Below are 19,031 nucleotides of genomic sequence, written 5' to 3' on the forward strand. Positions count from 1 at the left end.
TCCAGGGACTTCAAACATTTTAATAACCTGATTGAGACTCATCCAACCATTTCAGAACCTCCCTTCATTCAGCCCCAGAAAACTTATGTTCAAATGAAGCACAGATGTAATGTCCTGAACACAACATACACTTTAAGATCATTGTACCTATGACAACTGAGAAACTCTGAACTTTCCCCCCCTGTATAATAGCAAAAAGGACAGTCTCTTTTATTTGGAAAGTAGCCTGAATGCCAAGTAGTAAGGACATGGATTCAATAGTGTAGGTCTGAAAATTGGGGTGACAAAGGGTTACCCCATCTTTGGAAAAAATCCTCCTGTCTTTACATCTCTTCCAGTTAGTGAGATCTTTATCAAATATCACCTTTAAAGTAGAATTCATTGCTTTTTCTCTATGACCTATTGTATTAAGTCAAAATGTCCTAAAACGATAGAAAATATTATGACCCCAACACAAGGATGATGTCATTTTGTGAACTATTTAATATATCTTGTTCCTTTTGTGAGTCTTAGTACATTAATATTTTTTATAACAAGTAAATTGTAAGTTTTTTACGTATTTCTCATCTCTCACCATACTTTTTGTGAACAGTAGGAATCATATTTTACTCATCTTTGTGTCCCCAGTGTCTAGGACAGTCTGGTATCCAATAAATAGTAAATGCCCAATAAATATTTGATAATGAATAAATGTGATGGTCATTATTTCTGACTTCTCTAAATTGGCAACTCCTTGAAGGCAGGATCCAATCTTAATCATTTTATTCCTAAGATCTTATACAATTACTGGTATATATTGTTTCCAATTACTGTTTGCTGTCTTTAAATGAATTTTACATATTCCATTCTCATTACCAAAGTTTAATGTTTTATGTTGGCCACTAATAGAAGATTTAAAGCCAGAAGAAGCCTTATCATCTAATGCAACCCCTTCATTTTCTACAGATGAAGATACTGGGCCAAGAGAGGTCAGGTGATTGCCCCATAGCAACTAGGAAATGCTGGGTCTAGAACTAAGTTCTCAGATTTTTTAGGTTAACTACACTTTACTTAGATTGAATTTTTGAAACAACTTTTACCACTTTCATTTTTTAAGCAACTCCTGCAAGGGGACCTCATCATCTAATATTTATTTCAACAAGCATTTTTTGGGGAACACCTACTCTGTAAAGAGACAGTTGAGGCTCCTGTTCTTACATTTGCAATATTGTGGAGAATCTGATGACCTACTGTTGATAAAAAATGTTATTTGGCAAAAAAAACACAAAATTTTTTTTCCTTTTGGGTAGGAATTTTTCTAAGTTGGAAATTTTACCTCATTTCATTTCACTCTCAATTTGAAGTTGAACAATTTGTAAGGTTTTATTAGAGATCATGAAGTATAAATTCTAATTTATTTTATTTCTAGGTATTCTCATCTTTTCTGTGCGTTTCACCATCTGTAGTCTTTACCAGCAACTGTCGTTTAATCATTTAGTAATAGAGAAGAATCATTAATTAGGAGAAAATGTCAAGTCTAAAAATGAAAGAGGCAGCCCTTATCTATCTTGACAGAAGTGGAGGCCTCCAAAAGTTTATAGATGATTGCAAATACTACAATGGTATGTTCAGCAAAGGTGACATTGTATCTTAGAAACTTTAAAATAAATTCCTGCATGTAACTATCCGCATTTTTATATTTGTGTATTTTTACAGATTCAAAACAAAGTTATGCTGTCTATCGATTCAACATTTTAATAAATCCCTCTGATATTGTTGAATTGGATGCTGAACTTGGAAATCACATTTTACACGAGCCTTTAAAAGCTGCTCAAGTTTTTCAATCAGTAAGTTAAAGAAAGAAAGAATTTTATGTCATGTGGAATTTTTGGTAACTTTGTTTGTTTGAAACCACAGGTCTGTTTTACTGCTGTTAAGACTCTCTCATTAATTGGACAATTACAGACTGAAACTCAAGTAAGTTTTAGTTAAATTTAACAAAGAAAACTGAGGTAAAAAATTTTGAAGATTACTTGTAAATAAATATTTCTATATTCATATTTCTGTTTATTAAAAAAGATACTACATTTTTTCAGAGTTCAATAGAATATCTTAAATACACATCTTTACTTCCTGTATTATCACTTATAACATTGAATATTTTTGTAATAGAACATTCCAAACATACCCCAAAATAAAGAGAATAATACGGTGAACCTCTATATATCTATCATTCAGATTTAATAGTTTACAATATTTTACCATACCTGCATCATCCATTTTTTACCAAAATATTTTAAGGCAAATCCCAGACATCCTAATGTCACTGCTCCATCCTTTAGTATCAACCTCTAAAAGTTGTGGACATTTTTCTTATATAACCACAATGCCATTATGCCCCCTTACAAAATAACAATTTTTTGGTATCTAATATCCAGTCCATATTTAAATGTACCCATTTGGGCTCTCAAGAGTGTCTCACAATTGATTTGTTCAAATCAGGATCAAAACAAAGCCTATACATTATAATTGGTTATTGTATCTCATTAAACCTCTTTTAATCTAGAGCAGTTACCTCCTTCTTCCTTTTTATACCACTGAGTTTTGGAGAAACTAGTTAATTTTCCTGCTAATGTTTCATAATTTGGATTTGTCTGATTATGTTCTTATGGTATTTAACTTATTCTTCCATACACCATATTTCTGGGAAATAGAAATTGTCTCTAAAAACTTGCTTAAATTCAGATTCAACTCATTTTGACAAGGATACATCATACTTACTGTCATGTATTTCATATTGCACTACATTTGGGGAAATACACTATCTGTTTTCCACTTTTAGTAATCCCACAATTGATCAGTGGGTTCTGGTAATGTCAATCTGATCTCTTCAATATACATTTTCCCATCAACCTTCACCTAATAGTTTTTGCAGCCACTGATGACCATTACTAGAACCCATTATTTCATTAGAAGTTGTAAAATTGTGATTTTTCTAATTTCAGCAACCTTTCTGAATTTATTATCCGAAATTATTCTATAACAGAAATTTTCTCTCATCAACTATTTGGTTACCCTGAAATATAATTTGTACCTAAAAGGCAGAATGAATGGTTGATTTTTTTCCATTTATAAATCTTCAGAGAATAATGAGTTGAAATCTAGGAGCCTCAATGATGATCAGTAATTTTTTTGGTTTTGTTTTTCCTTTTTTTTTTATTATGAGGAACTCATGAATTTAAAGATATATCTGATATATTTCAATGAATCTTTGTCCTTCTTTTTGATGTATATTATTGAACCTTTGGTTCATTGGGAGTACCTTAAAGTTTGCGTTTATGTCCTTTTGACACATACCATGTTTTAGTTTTTGGTAGCTCCCTTGGTTTTTGGCACAAAGAGGTGCACCAGGTCCATCTGGTATATTTTCTGCCTCAGACCTGCAGTCAGCCATTTCCCTTAAGCAGCCTTGGTTCCTTTTGGTGAGAAATTATATTTAAGAGATCATAATCTGGGCACTGGAAGGGTTCATTGCTATTGGATTCTCATTGTTTTGTAGGTCTTGTCAGTGGGTATAGTCAAGAAATTGTGGTTTTTTTTTTTTTTTAAAGATTTTATTTATTGAGAGAGAGAGAGCACATGAGAGGGGGTAGGGCCAGAGGGAGAAACAGGCTCCCCGCCGAGCAGGGAGCCCGATGCGGGACTCAATCCCGGGACTCCAGGATCACGACCCGAGCCAAAGCCTAACCAACTGAGCCACCCAGGCGCCCCACAAGAAATTGTGGTTTTAAAGAAAAATTATGAGTTCATAATAATATTTTCAATTAAAATGTAAGATTTAAGGGGTTTGCATCTTTAATTTTATATTTAAATCTTATTTCTTTGCTTAAATTTGATTCCTAATAACACTAACAAGTTATTTATTTAATTTACTGTACAAATATACTTACTATCGTGTAATGCAAGTCCAATTGGATCTACAATTTTTATTAATACAAATTTTCCTTCTTATTAGATTAATATAGTGCTGAAGTTAACACATTTACCTCCTCTACGAAGTTATAGTCTTGATCTTTGTGAGTTTCCACTTGATTATGCATCTCAAAGATTTTATATGATGCAAGGAATTGTGATTGCAATGACAACTGTAACCAAGTATACACAAGGTGCAAGATTTCTTTGTTCAGATGAAGCATGCCCTCTTTCAAAAGGTAGATATAAAAATGTAAAATCAAAACATCAAGGAATTTATTGTTTAATCCTAAATCATGTTTATCATTAGTTATGAAACATTCCTAGAATAGAAAGAATGGAATAAAACTTGGTGTTTCATGTTTACAAGTTTACTTTGCATAATCCGGAGGTGCATTCTTTTTTCCCTTCTCTCTCCCACAGTGTTAACAGGTGCTCTTGGATTGCTGAAGCACTTGTTCTCATACATTGTTTCATGACTGTTCATGCGGTTTCCTCTCCCTGTAATGTCCTCTCTCAAACCTTTGGCTTAACTTCAATTCAGTCCTTCTCAGGACATCTTTTCCATTCATCCCCACTTCTCATTGGCTTGGATGTCATTCCTCTCTTCTCTCTGCACTCTCTAAATGAACACCACATATTGAAATTATCTGTTTCTTATTGCTGCCTTTTGAAACTGTGTTTAAGTATCCATATCTCCAGTGTCTTAGCATAGTGCCTGGCAAGAAATAGCCATGCAATAAATGTTTTTTTTATTGTTATGTTAATCACCATACATTACATCATTAGTTTTTGATGTAGTGTTCCATGATTCATTGTTTGCATATAACACCTAGTGCTCCATGCAGAACGTGCCCTCTTTAATACCCATCACCTGGCTAACCCATCCCCCCCCACCTCTAGAATCCTCAGTTTGTTTTTCAGAGTCCATAGTCTCTCATGGTTCATCTCCCCCTCCGATTTCCCCCCCTTCATTTTTCCCCTCCCTCTATCTTCTTTTTCATGCAATAAATGTTAATTGAACTGCTCTGAACTCACATGCACAATTGAATTAATTATACTTTGAATTAGAATAATTTTAAAGGAATGAAAATGGATAGCTAAATCCAAAAGCAAATTTAGCTTACCTTTGTTTTCTTTCAGGATTTCAGTATATAAGAGTGCATGTGCCTGGTGCTACAGAATCTGCAACAGTAAGAAATGACTTTTTGTGTAATCTATGTTCATCTTCACTTCAAGAAGACAGAAAATTTAGAGTACTTGGTGGTAAAGATGCATTTATATTTTGTAATTACAAATTTTAAAATAGTATTTGATATCTTAATGTGGAAAGTAAATTGAATGTATATTCAAATAACTAATTCTTTTTTGCTATTGGCCTTAAGATAAACAGATAGTTGAAATAATCACAGCAAAGGCACTTCATGCTTTTCAAGGATATTCTAACAACCAGCCATGTAGGTTTCAATCTCTTACAATTTTTCTAAGAGGTAAGTAAGTTTTGTGTGAACTAAAAACAAATTGCTGTAAAATATATAAAATATGTAATTGACTTGTTTATAGCTGTATATTATAAATGGTACTTCTATAGCTTAAGAATCATAGGTGTTCTTTTGAGTGTTTTAAAGAGTCATATTTAGCTAAGGTATCAGTTATTCATTGAGTCATACATCATTCACTTAAAAAGATATTAGTACCTGCTATGTCCCAAGCACCATGCTAAGTTTCAGGGACACAATTATTTATGGTAATGATCTCCCATCATTTTATGTTGTATCTTATGTAAACATTGGGGTTATTTAATTTATTTTTTAAAGACTTATTTATTTATTTGAGAGAGAGAATTTGCAAGCAGGGGGAAGGGCAGAGGGGAAGCAGACTCCCTACTGAGCAAGGAGACTGATATGGGGCTCAGTCTCCCTGACCGGGAGATCATGACTTGAGCGGAAACCTAGAGTTGGTCACTTAACAAACTGAGCCACTCAGGAGCCCCTGGGATTACTTTATAATGTAAACTTCATGAAGGTAAGGACTAGTTTTTTTTACTGCATATAGTAAAACCTCAATAAATATTTGTTTACAAAAATGAATGAGCTGTGATGTATGATTAACTCTTGAGAATTGCATGAATAAAGACCTGTGAGTAGACAGAGCCTGCCATGGAGGAAATCATTATTGGTATTAATCACCCAGGGAAGGGTGAGTCTTCATTGAAAAGCCAGAACTGTGAAAATGAGGATGAGGCTCAGCCTCTTTTCTTGGGCTGAAATTGGAGAAATTAAACTGTTTGGAAAGAGAGAACTTGAATATCAAACATGTATCGGAAACTCAAGAGTTAGGGAAGTAGAAATTCAAACAAGAACTCTTCCCACTGTGGCCTGACAAGGATGAGGCAAGCATATAAGCACAGATGATAATAGGTCATTTTTAAATAGCAGTTACTGTGTGCCAGGCACTCTTACATATATTAACTCATTTAGTCACAACCCCATCGAGTAAGTTCTGTTATTATCTCAATTTTACAATTTGGAAACTGAGGCACAGAGAAGTAACTTGTCCAAAGTTACATAGCTAGTATGTGGCACAGCCATGATTCAAATTCAGGCATTCCAGCCTTAAAGTCTACTTAGTTCTATTATATACTAGATAAAAACCATACAACATAGAAAAATATAAGTGGCTATCCAACTTATATTTTGGTAGAAAATCCTTTCTTCGAATAAACTCTTCCATAGAATGTAAATGAATTTTTAAAGATTAAATTAATAAAAAACAGGCCTTTTGGGATTGACATTAGAAGAGATCACCAGACTTCCCAGCCTCCTTACCTTTTTCTTGACCTTTCCTTGACCTCAAGATACATCTCCCAAACTCTATGATTCCATGGAACAGTTGAAAAACTATTTGCCCTAATTATCCCCTCATAATTCATTCTGTATCCTTCAGTTAGTTGTTTTTTGTTGTTATTGTTTGTTTGATTGGTTGGTTGGTTTGTAGTTTTTATTTTCTCAATTCTCGAGCCTGATTCTTCCCTTCCAGTCTACAGGGTACACCAATATGCTCTGTGGAGCAATAAATAAATAAATAAATAAATAAGTAGATAAATAAAATTAAAATTAAAAAAAAAAAAAAGAAAGGAGGGACACCTGGGTGGCTCAGTCAGTTAAGTGTCTGCCTTCGGCTCAGGTCATGATCCCAGGGTCTGGGATTGAGTTCTGCATCGGGCTCCTTGTTCAGTGGGGAGCCTGCTTCTCCTTCTGTCTGCTGTTCCCCCTGCTTGTGCACTCTTTGTCTCTCTCTCTGACAAATAAATAAATAAAATCTTAAAAAAAAAAAAGAAATGAGAGAGAGAAGAAAAAAAATGATGGAGAAGATCACCTTTTGATCTTCTTCATGGAGAGATGCTAATCCTGTTCCTCCTTTTAAGCCTTTCTCTCATAACTTTACAACCACCCAACTTCTAACTGTGTAATGGAGGATCAAGATTTTTAGTGTATGTTTTTAAAATAAATTTTGAGGGGTGCCTGGGTGGTTTAGTTGGTTAAGCATCGGACTCTTGATTTCAGCTCAGGTCTTGATCTTGGGGTCATGAGCTCAAGCCCTGAGTTTCATCAATTTGGCTCATGGCCAAATTGATTAAAACAATCAGTAAATCAACCAATTCTGAATTTGTGCAAAAGCTTTGTCCAATCTGTAGATGTGAGAAGGGAAACCTAGCATAGTGCAAGAGATAGCCAGATCTAGATGTGAACTTCAGTTCTGGTATGTACTATTTAGCCTCGTACAATTTACTTAACTTCTCAGTTTCTTCATGTACAAAGCAGGAATAATAATATCTAACAGTTTTCAATTAGATAATATATGTAAAAATACCTTGCCTATATTGTAGGTAGTGAATAATACCTTTTAAAATTATTTTCTTCTCAAATTATTATTTATAAGGTCATTTTTATTAACATTTTTTATGATTAATGCAAAGATGTTTCATCTTTAATAGAATGATCCTGTTTTTCCTTTAATTGTATTAGAGGAGACTATTTTGTTGCTGTGTCTCATGCTTCTTGAAATTAATTCATCGTTGCCTATAAATATCAAAATTTATCAGCAATAAAATTGCCTCGATTTACATTATTGGTGTTACTCTATATAGATATTATACTAAACAAAAGTAAATGCTTTACAACTAACTCAATTACTAACTTGTTACTTGTTCTAGATTTTTGAACCATATGATCATGTACAAGTTTCATTTAGTGAATACATATTTTCTTTCGTGTTTAATAATCTTAGATGAATCAGTGAGTAAAATGAATATAGGAAATGAGTATAAAATTATTGGAATTCCAGCCTGTGTAAAAACTTCACAAACTGCTGTCTGTATAGAGGCAAACAGTATCATTTCTTGCAATCCAAAAGGTAAGGAAATTGTTAGTATCATATATTAACAAATATTTAAATTTAAGTCCATGTTTTCAGGAAATAAGTATTTGCTCAGGAAATAAGTATTGCTGGGTACTCTTCTAAGCACTAGGTATATAGTTATAGTCAGGTTCCTACTCTTAAATCATATGGTAGACAGTCAGTAAACCTGTAAACTAATCAACAAGACGATTTCAGATAATAAATGTTATGAAAGAAATAAAATGTGATAATGTAGAACCTTGCCCACAGGAAGGACTCCTTTTTTGCCTAAACTTTATTTCGATTTTTTCATAATTAGCAATGAGAAAATTGTGTCCAGATGCCAAGAGTTAAAGATTCATCAAAAGGTTTTTCTACCCAACCTTTTATTTTCTAACTAAAGCAATATTAAGTAACTTGTGGTCTGAGAAAAAGACCCCAATACAATAGCATCCTTTTCCTCATCTGAGTTCTGAACCAATCAAGAAATAAGACAAAAGAGAAAGGCGATGGGGACTAAAATACACTTTTGTTACTGGTAATTTCCTTTAACAACTCAAACATAGATAAGCATTAAGTAAAAGTAGAGAGCAGACCTACTCTTAACTTGGCACACAAATAATTAAAGTAGGAAAGATTAGTTAAATATTGAATAGAGTTAGATTTTTTTTGGAATCACTAGATAACCATCTGCAAAAATAGAGGCCCAAGTTGAATTTAAATGCAAGTAGATTCTAGATACCTCTGCTTGTCTTGAAGAGAAAAGCTTCTTAAAAGAGCAAGAATATTGAAGAAAGAAAGCACTAATGGACAATAGATATTTTAATGTTATTTTAAATATTTTCTGCTGTGAAGTGTTTCCAGATTTATTGATTTGGTAGCAGAATATGACTTATATGTAGGTGAAAAAGTGTGCTTTCTCATGCTACACTATAGAATTAGGCAGATTTAACCACCCAAATGTGGCAGGAGTTACACCAAGGTAGGTCTCCCTTGGTCCATGGGCATGGATGAATAGAAGAAATCATTGCTCTCTGATGGCAGCCCAAAAGGAAGGAGAAAGGGACTGGTTTATGCATGCACAGCTATTCCTCCCAGTGATCAGTTGGATTAAATCACTCATTCCTTTGAGGAGCTGGATAGAGTAAGGGAGTAGAGAAAGATCTAGATTGTTACAGTATAATAGAGTACAGTGCTTTCAAAGTAGTAGAGAGTAATCTTCCCTTTTAACAGCATCATTCAAAGATTTCCTATTCTGCTGTTTAGCCCTCACTAAAGGTGGTATTATTTTAAACATAGATATAGAAGCAAACACTGCAATACAGGAGCCCCCTGATCTGGCTTTGTTCATGTAGGTCTTAAAAGGAAAAGAATGAGGGATTTGCTTGCCCCCCGCACAGCCAGTCTATGTGGACACATGGGGTGACTGCTTCCTTTTATTATATTCCCTGGGATAAAATTGAGAGACCAGAGTGACCTCTAATCATAATTTAATATAATATATATAATAATTTAATATTATTATAAGAAATTGAATGTGGCATTACTAGAAGAACTACAATTTGATAGTATTTTAGATAAATGGAATTAGAGATCTATAGTGTCATTTTCTTGTTTTAAAACCCTTTTTAATATATGTGTTAATATTTACTTTCAGTTCCCTCAGGAATTAGCGACAATTTCAAGCATCTTCTCTCTTTGACTTCCAGCTCATGCTGGAAATTTACGGCAATACTTGCCAATATCTTTGCATCACAAATTGTTCCTCCTGGGACTTACAATTTGCTCAAGCTCTGTTTGCTGATGAGTCTAGTACAGACAACTGACCATAACAAGGAACTGAAAAATTGCCTGGATATTTTAATTATAACAAGTGATACTCTACTTGTAGACAGGTAAAATATGTGATATGAATGTTTTCAAATTATAAATTGGTCACAGATTTGCATAAATCCTTTCCATGAGCATTATTACAAGACAAATATTTAGAATTCATCTGGGCAGTATAAATATTTAAATAAACTTTTATTAATGAAGTTCAGAACTTTAAAAACAGGAATTGATAAATTGGATATTTGCTTTCAATATTTTGAGAATCTAACCACTCAGAATTTCAACCAATTTCCCCACTCAGACCTTTACAAATAAATGTATCCTTCACAGGCTTCTTTTTCTCTCATTCCCTAGTTCATTTTCTGCTTTTGTACTTTGCTTTCATTTTAAAATAATCTTCCCCCCAACAGCCAACAAGCCATTGTCTTATTTTTCTCCAAGATTCCATTCAATAATACTGATGCACTGTATCCAAATAAGTCTGTGAAAAGTGCCAAAATTACTGTTTGGGGACTATCACCCTAACTTTGGAATAAACTTCTACTCAGCATTTTGGGGCTTCTCACTAGCAAGTACCATTTCTAAAATTACTTAAATGTTCAAAAGCCAGGGATAAACTTCTTATATTAATACCTTAGATGAATTTGTAAAGCAAAAGCAAATTTATAGAATGAATTTAAAATTTTAAAAATGCAAATTTAACTTAATTGGACAGATGATGTTTTGCTAAAATTAAATTAAAATTAAATTGCAATGTAAATGTGGTACTAACTGCTACAGATTGCACCAATTTAATCTTCTACTGATGAGCATGGGAGTGTTTGTTTCCTCACAGCCTCACCAACACTGGGTATTATCAAACTTAAATTTAGCCATCTGATGGGTGGAAAATGGTATTTTATTTTAATTTGCATTTCTTTAACGAGGCGTAAGTTTTAGCATCATTTAGAGTTTGTTAAACACTTTTATTATTTTTTTATGAACCTCCTTGACTACTGTCTACTTTTCTATTAAGTTGTTTTTTTCTAAATGATTTGTGATATCTCTTGTAAATGAAGGCCTTTGTCTCTTTTCCCGTTTGTCATTAACCTCTGGCTTTTCCTGTGGTATTTGGGGTGGTGTGAGAGATTTGGGGGGGTTGTTTTGTTTTTTAGTTAAAATTTGTATATAGCGAAATAATCAGATCTTAAGTGTATACTCTAATAAGTTTTGACAAGTGCATACATTGTGATAGCCACCACCACAATAAAATACAGAACATTTCCATCACCTCAGAAAGTTCCTTCACTTAGTTCCTATCTCCATAGGTGATTTCTGTCACCGTAGGTCAATTTTCCTGTTCTTGAACTTCATAAAAATAGAATCATATAATGCAAACAATGCATATTCTTTTGGGCCTAGTCTCTTTTATTCTACACATTTTTGAGATTGATCCAGTTGTGCATGTCAGTAGTTCGTTGTTTTTATTGATGAGTAGTATTCCATTATATGAATGTGCCAAAATTTGTTTATCCATTCTCCTAGTGATAGACATTGGGTTTTGCATGTTTTGACTATTATAAATGAAGTTGCTGTAAACATTCCTATACAGGTCTTTTTGTGGATGTGTGTTTTCATTATCTTGGATAAATACCTAGGAGTAGAATTGCTATGTCATTAGGTAGATACATATTTAACTTTATAAGAAACTGTCAAACAGTTTTCCAGAGTGGTTTTACCATTTTACATTCCTACCAACAGTGTAAGGTTCCAGTTGTTTCTATCATCACCAATACCTGGTATTGTCAGTGTTTCTCAATTTTGCCATTCAGGTGCATGTGAAATGGTATCACATTATGGTTGTAATTTTCATTTCCCTGATGACTACCGATCTGAGCTCTTTTATATGTGCTTATTGGCTGCTCAAATATCTTCTTTTATGAAGTGTCTGTTCAAGTCCTTTGCCCACTTTTAAGAGGGGCTGTTCTAGATATACATCCTTTGTCACATATATGTACCATGAAATTTTTCTTTCAGTCTAAAGCTAGTATTTTTTTCCTTAAAAATGTCTGATGAACAGACTTTTTCGTTTTGATGAAATTCAATTTATTGGGTTTTTTTTAAGTTTAGTGTTTTCTGTTTAAGAAATCTTTGCCTACACCAAAGGTCATGAAGGTATTCTTTTATATTTTCTCCTAGAAGCATTATAGTTCTAGCTTTTATATTAGGTCTGTTATCCATCATAAGTTAATTTTTGTATATGGTGTGAGGTAGGAGTCAAGGTTAATGTTTTTTCCTACGCGTTTATACAGTTTTTCCATACCATTTGTTGAAAAGACTTTCCTTTCATCATTGAATTGTTTTGACACCATTGTTGAAAATCAGTTGAACTGGGTATAAACTAGATATAAAATTGAACTAGACATAAATCTATTTGAATTCTTTCTGTTATTTTGACCTATTTGTCCATAATTATGCAATACCATACATTTTTTATTATTGTAGCTCTATGTTGTTTTGAATCAAGTGGTGCAACTTTATTCTTCATTTTAAAGATTCTTTTTCACTATTTTAGGTCCTTTGCATTTTCTTATAACGTTTAGAATCCATATGTTAATACCAATCTCTCACCCACCCGCCAGAAAAGGCCATTAAAGATTTTTGTTGGAACTGCATTTAACTTATAAATCAATTTTAGGGAGAATTTCTATCTTAACAATGTTGAGCCTTTTGATCCATGAATATGGTGTGTATCTCCATTTATTTAAGTCTTCCTTAATTTCCCTCAGCAATGTTTTGCAAAGCTCATGCATATGTTTTGCTAGAGTGATTTCTAAATATTTGAAAATATTGATATTATTAAAAAAAAATTTTTTTAAGCAAGGCGGGCCATTTATTTTATTAATTTCATTTTTCAAATGTTTGCTGTGAATATGTAGAAATATAATTGATTTTTGCATTTTGACCTTAATTATGTGACTTTTTATCACTATTTTTTTAAAAGATTTTATTTACTTATTTGGGGCGCCTGGGTGGCTCAGTCGTTAAGCGTCTGCCTCCGGCTCAGGTCATGATCCCCGGGGTCCTGGGATCGAGCTCCGCATCCGGCTCCCTGCTCCGCGGGAAGCCTGCTTCTCCCTCTCCCACTCCCCTTGCTTGAGTTCCCTCTCTCGCTGTGTATTTCTCCGTCAAATAAGTAAATAAAATCTTTAAAAAAAAAAGATTTTATTTACTTATTTGACAGAGAGAGAGAGCACAAGCAGGGGGAGCGACAGAGGGAGAGCGAGAAGCAGGCTGCCCGCTGAACAGGGAGTCTGATGCAGGGCTCAGTCCCAGGACCCTGGGATCATGACCTGAGCCAAAGGCAGACGTTAAAGCGACCGAGCCACCCAGGTGCCCCCTTGTATCACTATTTTTAAAAATTTCTCATTGGATTCCAATGTGTAGACAGACAAGTTTGAGACCCATTGTTCTATATAATAGGTTCTCAGCCATACTGCATATTAGAATTACCTGGGAGAATTTTTTTTCCTTTTTAAGTAGGCGCCATGCCTGGAGCCCATCATGGGGCTTGAAACCACGACCCTGAGATCAAGACCTGAGCCAAGGTCAAGAATTGGATGCTTAACCGACTGAGCCACCCAGGCGCCCTACTTGGGAGAGTTTTTAAAAAAAAATTTATGATTTTGGCTCACCTCTAGAATGGTTTGGGGTAGGGCTTGACATTGGAATTTAAAAAATCTCCCCAGGTGATTTTAATGTGAGGTGGGGTTGAAAACCACTGCTTTATAGGCTTGCAAAAGTTTCTTTCTAAATCTCATTCCCCCATTTTATATATCTTCAAACTAACATCCAAATTCCTTGGAATGACATGTACACTAGAAATTTTATAGCATCTACCTATGCATATTTAAAGAATACTGCTTCATCCTCTTTTGCACTGGATATCTATGTCAGCTCATCATAGTTGATTGCACCAGCAAGCTGTGATTTCTGTGGGAAGGCTTTGAAAGCTAAGACAATCATAATCCTTTCTTAGAATTTAAATTTGAGAAATGAAGGGGCTGAGGCAATTGGCAAAGAGATCAGAAAACAGAAAGATGTATCATGATATATAGGCAGCAGGGATAGTCATTATGGGCTACTGGCAAGCCTAAATGTGAAAATTCTGAATAAACAAAAGAAAGCAATCCATAAAGAGCAAGGCCCAGTTCAAATGTCATCTCTCTGTAGCTTTCTCTGACTTCCTTCCAGGAAGAAATAATACTCTCCAATGGATGTTCTCCTAAAAACACATTGTGTTTTAGTTTTTTGTTTATGTCTCTCTTTCTAGGCTGTGAGCTTTCTAAGTTAAGGACCATGTCTTTTATATGTTTTTATCCCTAGAAAAGGTGCTCATTAGGGGTATCTGGCTGGCTCAGTCAGTAGAGCATGCAGCTCTTGATCTCGGGGTTGTGAGTCTGAGCCCCATGTTGGGTGTAGCAATTACTTAAAAATAAAATCTTAGAAAAAATTTTCATTAAACACTGACTCAAATTAAATTTGTGTAGCTGTTATACATTATCACTTTTGAAAATCAAACATTGAATAATAGTAACGAGTAATTTATTTTTTCCTAGGCTTTTGAATTTTAGTATAAACCTTGTGCCCCGTGGTATACGTCATCCGGTCTCTACTGAAATTTTTCCTACTCTATCCAGAAATAAGTATGGAACTGGTGCAGTTAGCATTCAAGCTGGCAGTGCTTTGCTAGCTAAAGGTGGTATCTGCTTTATGGGAGACTTGGCTTCACACAAAAAAGATAAACTAGAACAGCTTCAATCAGGTAAACAATATTTTTTCTAATTAATTGTTACCTGTTTAACTTACAGTCTCATCAGTGTCAAGGAGTTAACAGTTAAGATTGTATTGTGCACATTTTAGGAACTGAGAAATTATATTAAATGACACTTCTCATTTTACCTTTATTAATAAAAAGAGAGGAATTTAATATACAAATGCACTGTTTTAGCTTTTGCTCTCAGTTGTGCTAACATATGAGTTTTTTTTGGCCCAGATTTCTTTTCTTGTCTTAGTGTTTTAGCTAGGACTTCCACTCTGATGCTGAAAAACAGTGGTAAAAAGAGATATCCTTGTCTTGTTCCTCATCTTTGCAAGAAAGTTTTGAGTTTGTCACCATTAAATATGATGTTAGCTGTAGGTTTTTTTGTAGATGTTTTTTTCCAAGTTGAAGGAGTTCTGCTCTATGGTGAAATACACATAACATAAAATTTACGATTTTAACCTTTTTTAAGTGTACAATTCAGTGGCATTAAGCACATTCACAATGTTATGTAATCATTACCACTCTCCATTTCCAGAACTTTTCATAATTCCTAACAGAAACTCTGTATCCAGGGATGCCTGGGTGGCTCTGTCAGTTAAATGTCTGCCTTTGGCTCAGGTCATAATCCCAAGGTCCTGGGATCAATTCCGGCATCAGGCTCTTTGCTCAGTGGGAAGCCTGCTTCTCCCTCTGCCTGCCACTCCCCCTGCTTGTGCTCTGTCTCTCTGTCTCTCTCTCTGACAAATAAATAAATCAATAAAATCTTTAAGAAAAAAAAGAAACTCTGTACCCATTATACAATAACTCCCTATTCCTCCCTACCTCCAGCCCCTGGTAACCTCTATTCTACTTTCTGTCTTTATGAATTTGTCTATTCAAGAATCTCTTATTGTTAAATAAGATTCCATTTTATATATATACCACTTTTTTAAAAAATTCATTCATTTGTTGAGGGACACTTAGGTTGTTTCCATCTTTTGGCTATTGTGAATAATGTTGCTCTGAACATTGGAGTCCAGGTATCTGTTTGAGTCCCTACTTTCAACTCTTGGGTATATACCTAGAAGTGGAATTGCTGGATTATAAGGTAATTCTATGTTTAACTTAATGAGGAACCACCAAACCGTTTTCCACAGTGGCTATGCAATTTTACATTCTGATCAGTAAAGGATGAAGATTCTAATTTCTCCACATCAGTCCTATTACATTTCATAGGTAATAAAATATTTTTTAAAGATTTTATTTATTTATTTGAGAGAGAGAGAATGAGCAGTGAGGAGGGACAGAGGGAGAGAGAGAGAGAGAGAGAGAAGCAGATTCCCCACAGAGCAGGGAGCCTGATGTGGGGCTCGGTTCCCAGGACCTGGAGATTGTGAACTGAGCCGAAGGCAGACGCTTAACTGAATGAGGCACCCCGGCGCCCCAGTAATAAAATATTTTTAAAGGAAAAAGCTCTCTATATTAGTACATTTAACAGCAGCTTTTCCCTTGTGTTTGATTATTTTTTAGTTTACACTGGGCCCACATAATAAATAGCTGGCCCTGGCTACTAGAATGGCAAAAATTTAAAAAATTGACAACAAAAAAAAAATTAAAAATAAAAAATTGACAACAAATGTTACCAAGGATGTGGAAAAACTGGAATTCCTATGTATTTTTGATGAGAGTATAACATAGTACAACCATTTTGAAAACTGCTCTGGCCGTTTCTATAGAGTTAAAAATATATATTTATCTTATGACCCAAGAGAAGGATAAATATAGACAAAAGACTCTTATCATGAATGAAGAGAAGACTAATTTGAGAAATATTTGAAAGATAGAATCCTAGGAATTGGATTGAATCTATAGATTGAATGGTTATAAGGGGTGAAGGATAGATAGAAAGGAGATTTTGTTGCTTCTACATTTTTTATATGGGTTTTAAGTAGTTGAATAGTGATAGCCCTAATTGTGAGTAATGCACACAGAGTCATTTGAGGAGAAGAAATGATGAATTTGGTTTTCAACATGTTGATTTGAGATATAATTTCCCCTAGTCATTGTAGTTTATATTTTCTCTCAGTCTTACTCTCTTTCACTCTTACATACATGTCCTGCTTTCTTTTCCACATAAAAGAACATTGCTTAATTTCAGCCCCCCTTGTAAGCATGACCTACATGACCAGTCTCTTAACCCTCTGCCTATTCCACCCAGACACTGACCATAATTCCAGCTATATGCTTTAGACTGTTGTTCTCATCAAGTCATGGGACACATAAACGTCCGGCTATTTTTCTTGTTCTTTTTATGGCAAATTTTCTAATTTAGCCACATCTTAAAAAACAACCAAATTTACTTGTGTCTTTACTGTTCAACATTTAGAGAGTAAAATACTATATAATAATATCTGTTATTAATTTGTAGATATATAGACCAAAATATAAATGCATAATGTCTTTTGACTTAGTTGTGGAAAGCAGAAGCATCACAGTATACATCCCAGGAAAGAAGTTTGGGGATGATGTTAATCAACAAATGACTTTTCCAGTTCAGTGCAGTTTTTGGTCTTTTGTTGATATGGATTCATCTTCAAGGAAGAATATGCAGAAAACCAATACTCTAATTGGTCAGATGGTAAGGTATATGTATATTTTATTTTAGAATGTTGTTCAGGGAATTTAATCACAGATTTTAATCTCAATGTTTTTGTTGTACTTAATGTTTTGTAATTAACCCATTTCTATCTTTAATCGGGTACTAGAACTAAATAATGATGCAATTGTTTGAAAATTTTCATTTTTTTAGTCATGCAAAGCAGGTGTTTGTTTACTAGAAATTATTATGTGAATAGGCAGTAGAGTAGGCTTTAATGAATAATGTGTAAGAAGATAATAAAGAGCATTAAAAAAATTGGTCATATTAAGTTCCCATGATATTCAGGAATCACTTTAAATAATAATTAGTAGTAACAAATAATAGAACAAAAATAGTTATATAATTTAATATAGTAAAATATTATAATAATATAAATATGTTAATAATTTAAATAATTATAAACAATACTTAATTTATAATTATTTCTAAAGTGTGGAAATGCCAGAATTTAATGTTTGTCTTTTACATTTTCATTTGATGTAGGATTGCAGTTTGATTCCAGCTAATCTCCTAGAGGCATTTGGATTATTGATTAGCTGCAATGAATCATCTCCTTGCTACCCACTTCTTTCTACTGTGCAACATACTTTAAAGAAAGCCATTGATCCTGAAGGGCAGCTTTATGTAGCTTCTAAGAAGTTCACAACTGAAGATTTTGAAAAGGTACAGGCAGGAAAAATGAGTACCAAGCATACTTGTGCTAATGTTTCTCAAATGAAATAGAACTCACTTGAGCTCTCAGTTTTCTTTATTTAGATTTCTTCTATTCCAAGTCACTTTCAGCCTTTAAATATTTTAAGGACATTGTGTAGAAAATATTTAGGATTATAATTAAATAAAAAACTGCATAAGGACATAAATATTAAAATGTTGAGTTAATTCTTTGTACCTCTATCCAAGTAGCTTTTAAAAATCTCAGTAAAAAGAAAACCAATAGAATATTTCTATGGAAAATTATGATGAGAGGCTGTATAGGTATACAGTTATTTACATTTTACAGACCATTCAAAGGGATTTTCTTTATATAAATGCCTTCAGAGTTCTGACTTTAGAGAATACCTATCATGACTCACTAACCCATTTCAGTGTCCTGCCATGAAAACATGGGCAGCATGTTCAGAGAACCTGAGAGTAGGTGATATAAATTAGTAATGATTTTTGTAACTATTAAAGGTACACAAGTATTTACAAGTGACACCCTTTCAATATTGACTGTTGAGAAGTCTATCCACAGTAGAGTTAAAATACCTATATAGGATAGATAAAGGGCAGGAATACTGGGAGTGGGAATCTATGAGTCATTACAAATTTTTTTTCATGCCTGCTTTCCTTGTAGGTAGATTGCATGGGTAAAAGGAAGAGTGAGGTGGACTTAAAATGGAATTATGAGCATTGTTTATTCAC

At 33.8% G+C, this 19,031-nt stretch overlaps 1 protein-coding gene across 2 annotated transcripts in view; it reads left to right on the forward strand.

Moving 5' to 3' along the window:
* The first annotated feature begins 1,447 nt into the window (after nucleotides 1-1,447).
* MCMDC2 (minichromosome maintenance domain containing 2) overlaps nucleotides 1,448-19,031 on the forward strand; it is a 34,158-nt gene continuing 16,574 nt past the window's right edge. The window contains exons 1-11 of one of the 2 annotated variants that reach the window (XM_025870683.2): nucleotides 1,448-1,601; nucleotides 1,696-1,826; nucleotides 1,897-1,956; nucleotides 3,995-4,190; nucleotides 5,095-5,217; nucleotides 5,337-5,441; nucleotides 8,242-8,367; nucleotides 10,010-10,247; nucleotides 14,784-14,989; nucleotides 17,440-17,606; nucleotides 18,111-18,290. In XM_025870683.2, coding sequence (XP_025726468.1) covers nucleotides 1,508-1,601; nucleotides 1,696-1,826; nucleotides 1,897-1,956; nucleotides 3,995-4,190; nucleotides 5,095-5,217; nucleotides 5,337-5,441; nucleotides 8,242-8,367; nucleotides 10,010-10,247; nucleotides 14,784-14,989; nucleotides 17,440-17,606; nucleotides 18,111-18,290 — 1,626 coding nt within the window. In that variant the 5' untranslated portion in view covers nucleotides 1,448-1,507. Of the gene's footprint in view, nucleotides 1,602-1,695; nucleotides 1,827-1,896; nucleotides 1,957-3,720; nucleotides 3,811-3,994; nucleotides 4,191-5,094; nucleotides 5,218-5,336; nucleotides 5,442-8,241; nucleotides 8,368-10,009; nucleotides 10,248-14,783; nucleotides 14,990-17,439; nucleotides 17,607-18,110; nucleotides 18,291-19,031 lie in introns of those variants that run through there. The other variant, XM_073892845.1, reaches the window with a different exon arrangement.

Source organism: Callorhinus ursinus, unplaced genomic scaffold, assembly GCF_003265705.2.
Source record: "Callorhinus ursinus isolate GAN/ISIS: 27379988/994484 unplaced genomic scaffold, GSC_fseal_2.0 scaffold5, whole genome shotgun sequence".
NCBI classification, from domain to species: Eukaryota; Metazoa; Chordata; class Mammalia; order Carnivora; family Otariidae; genus Callorhinus; species Callorhinus ursinus.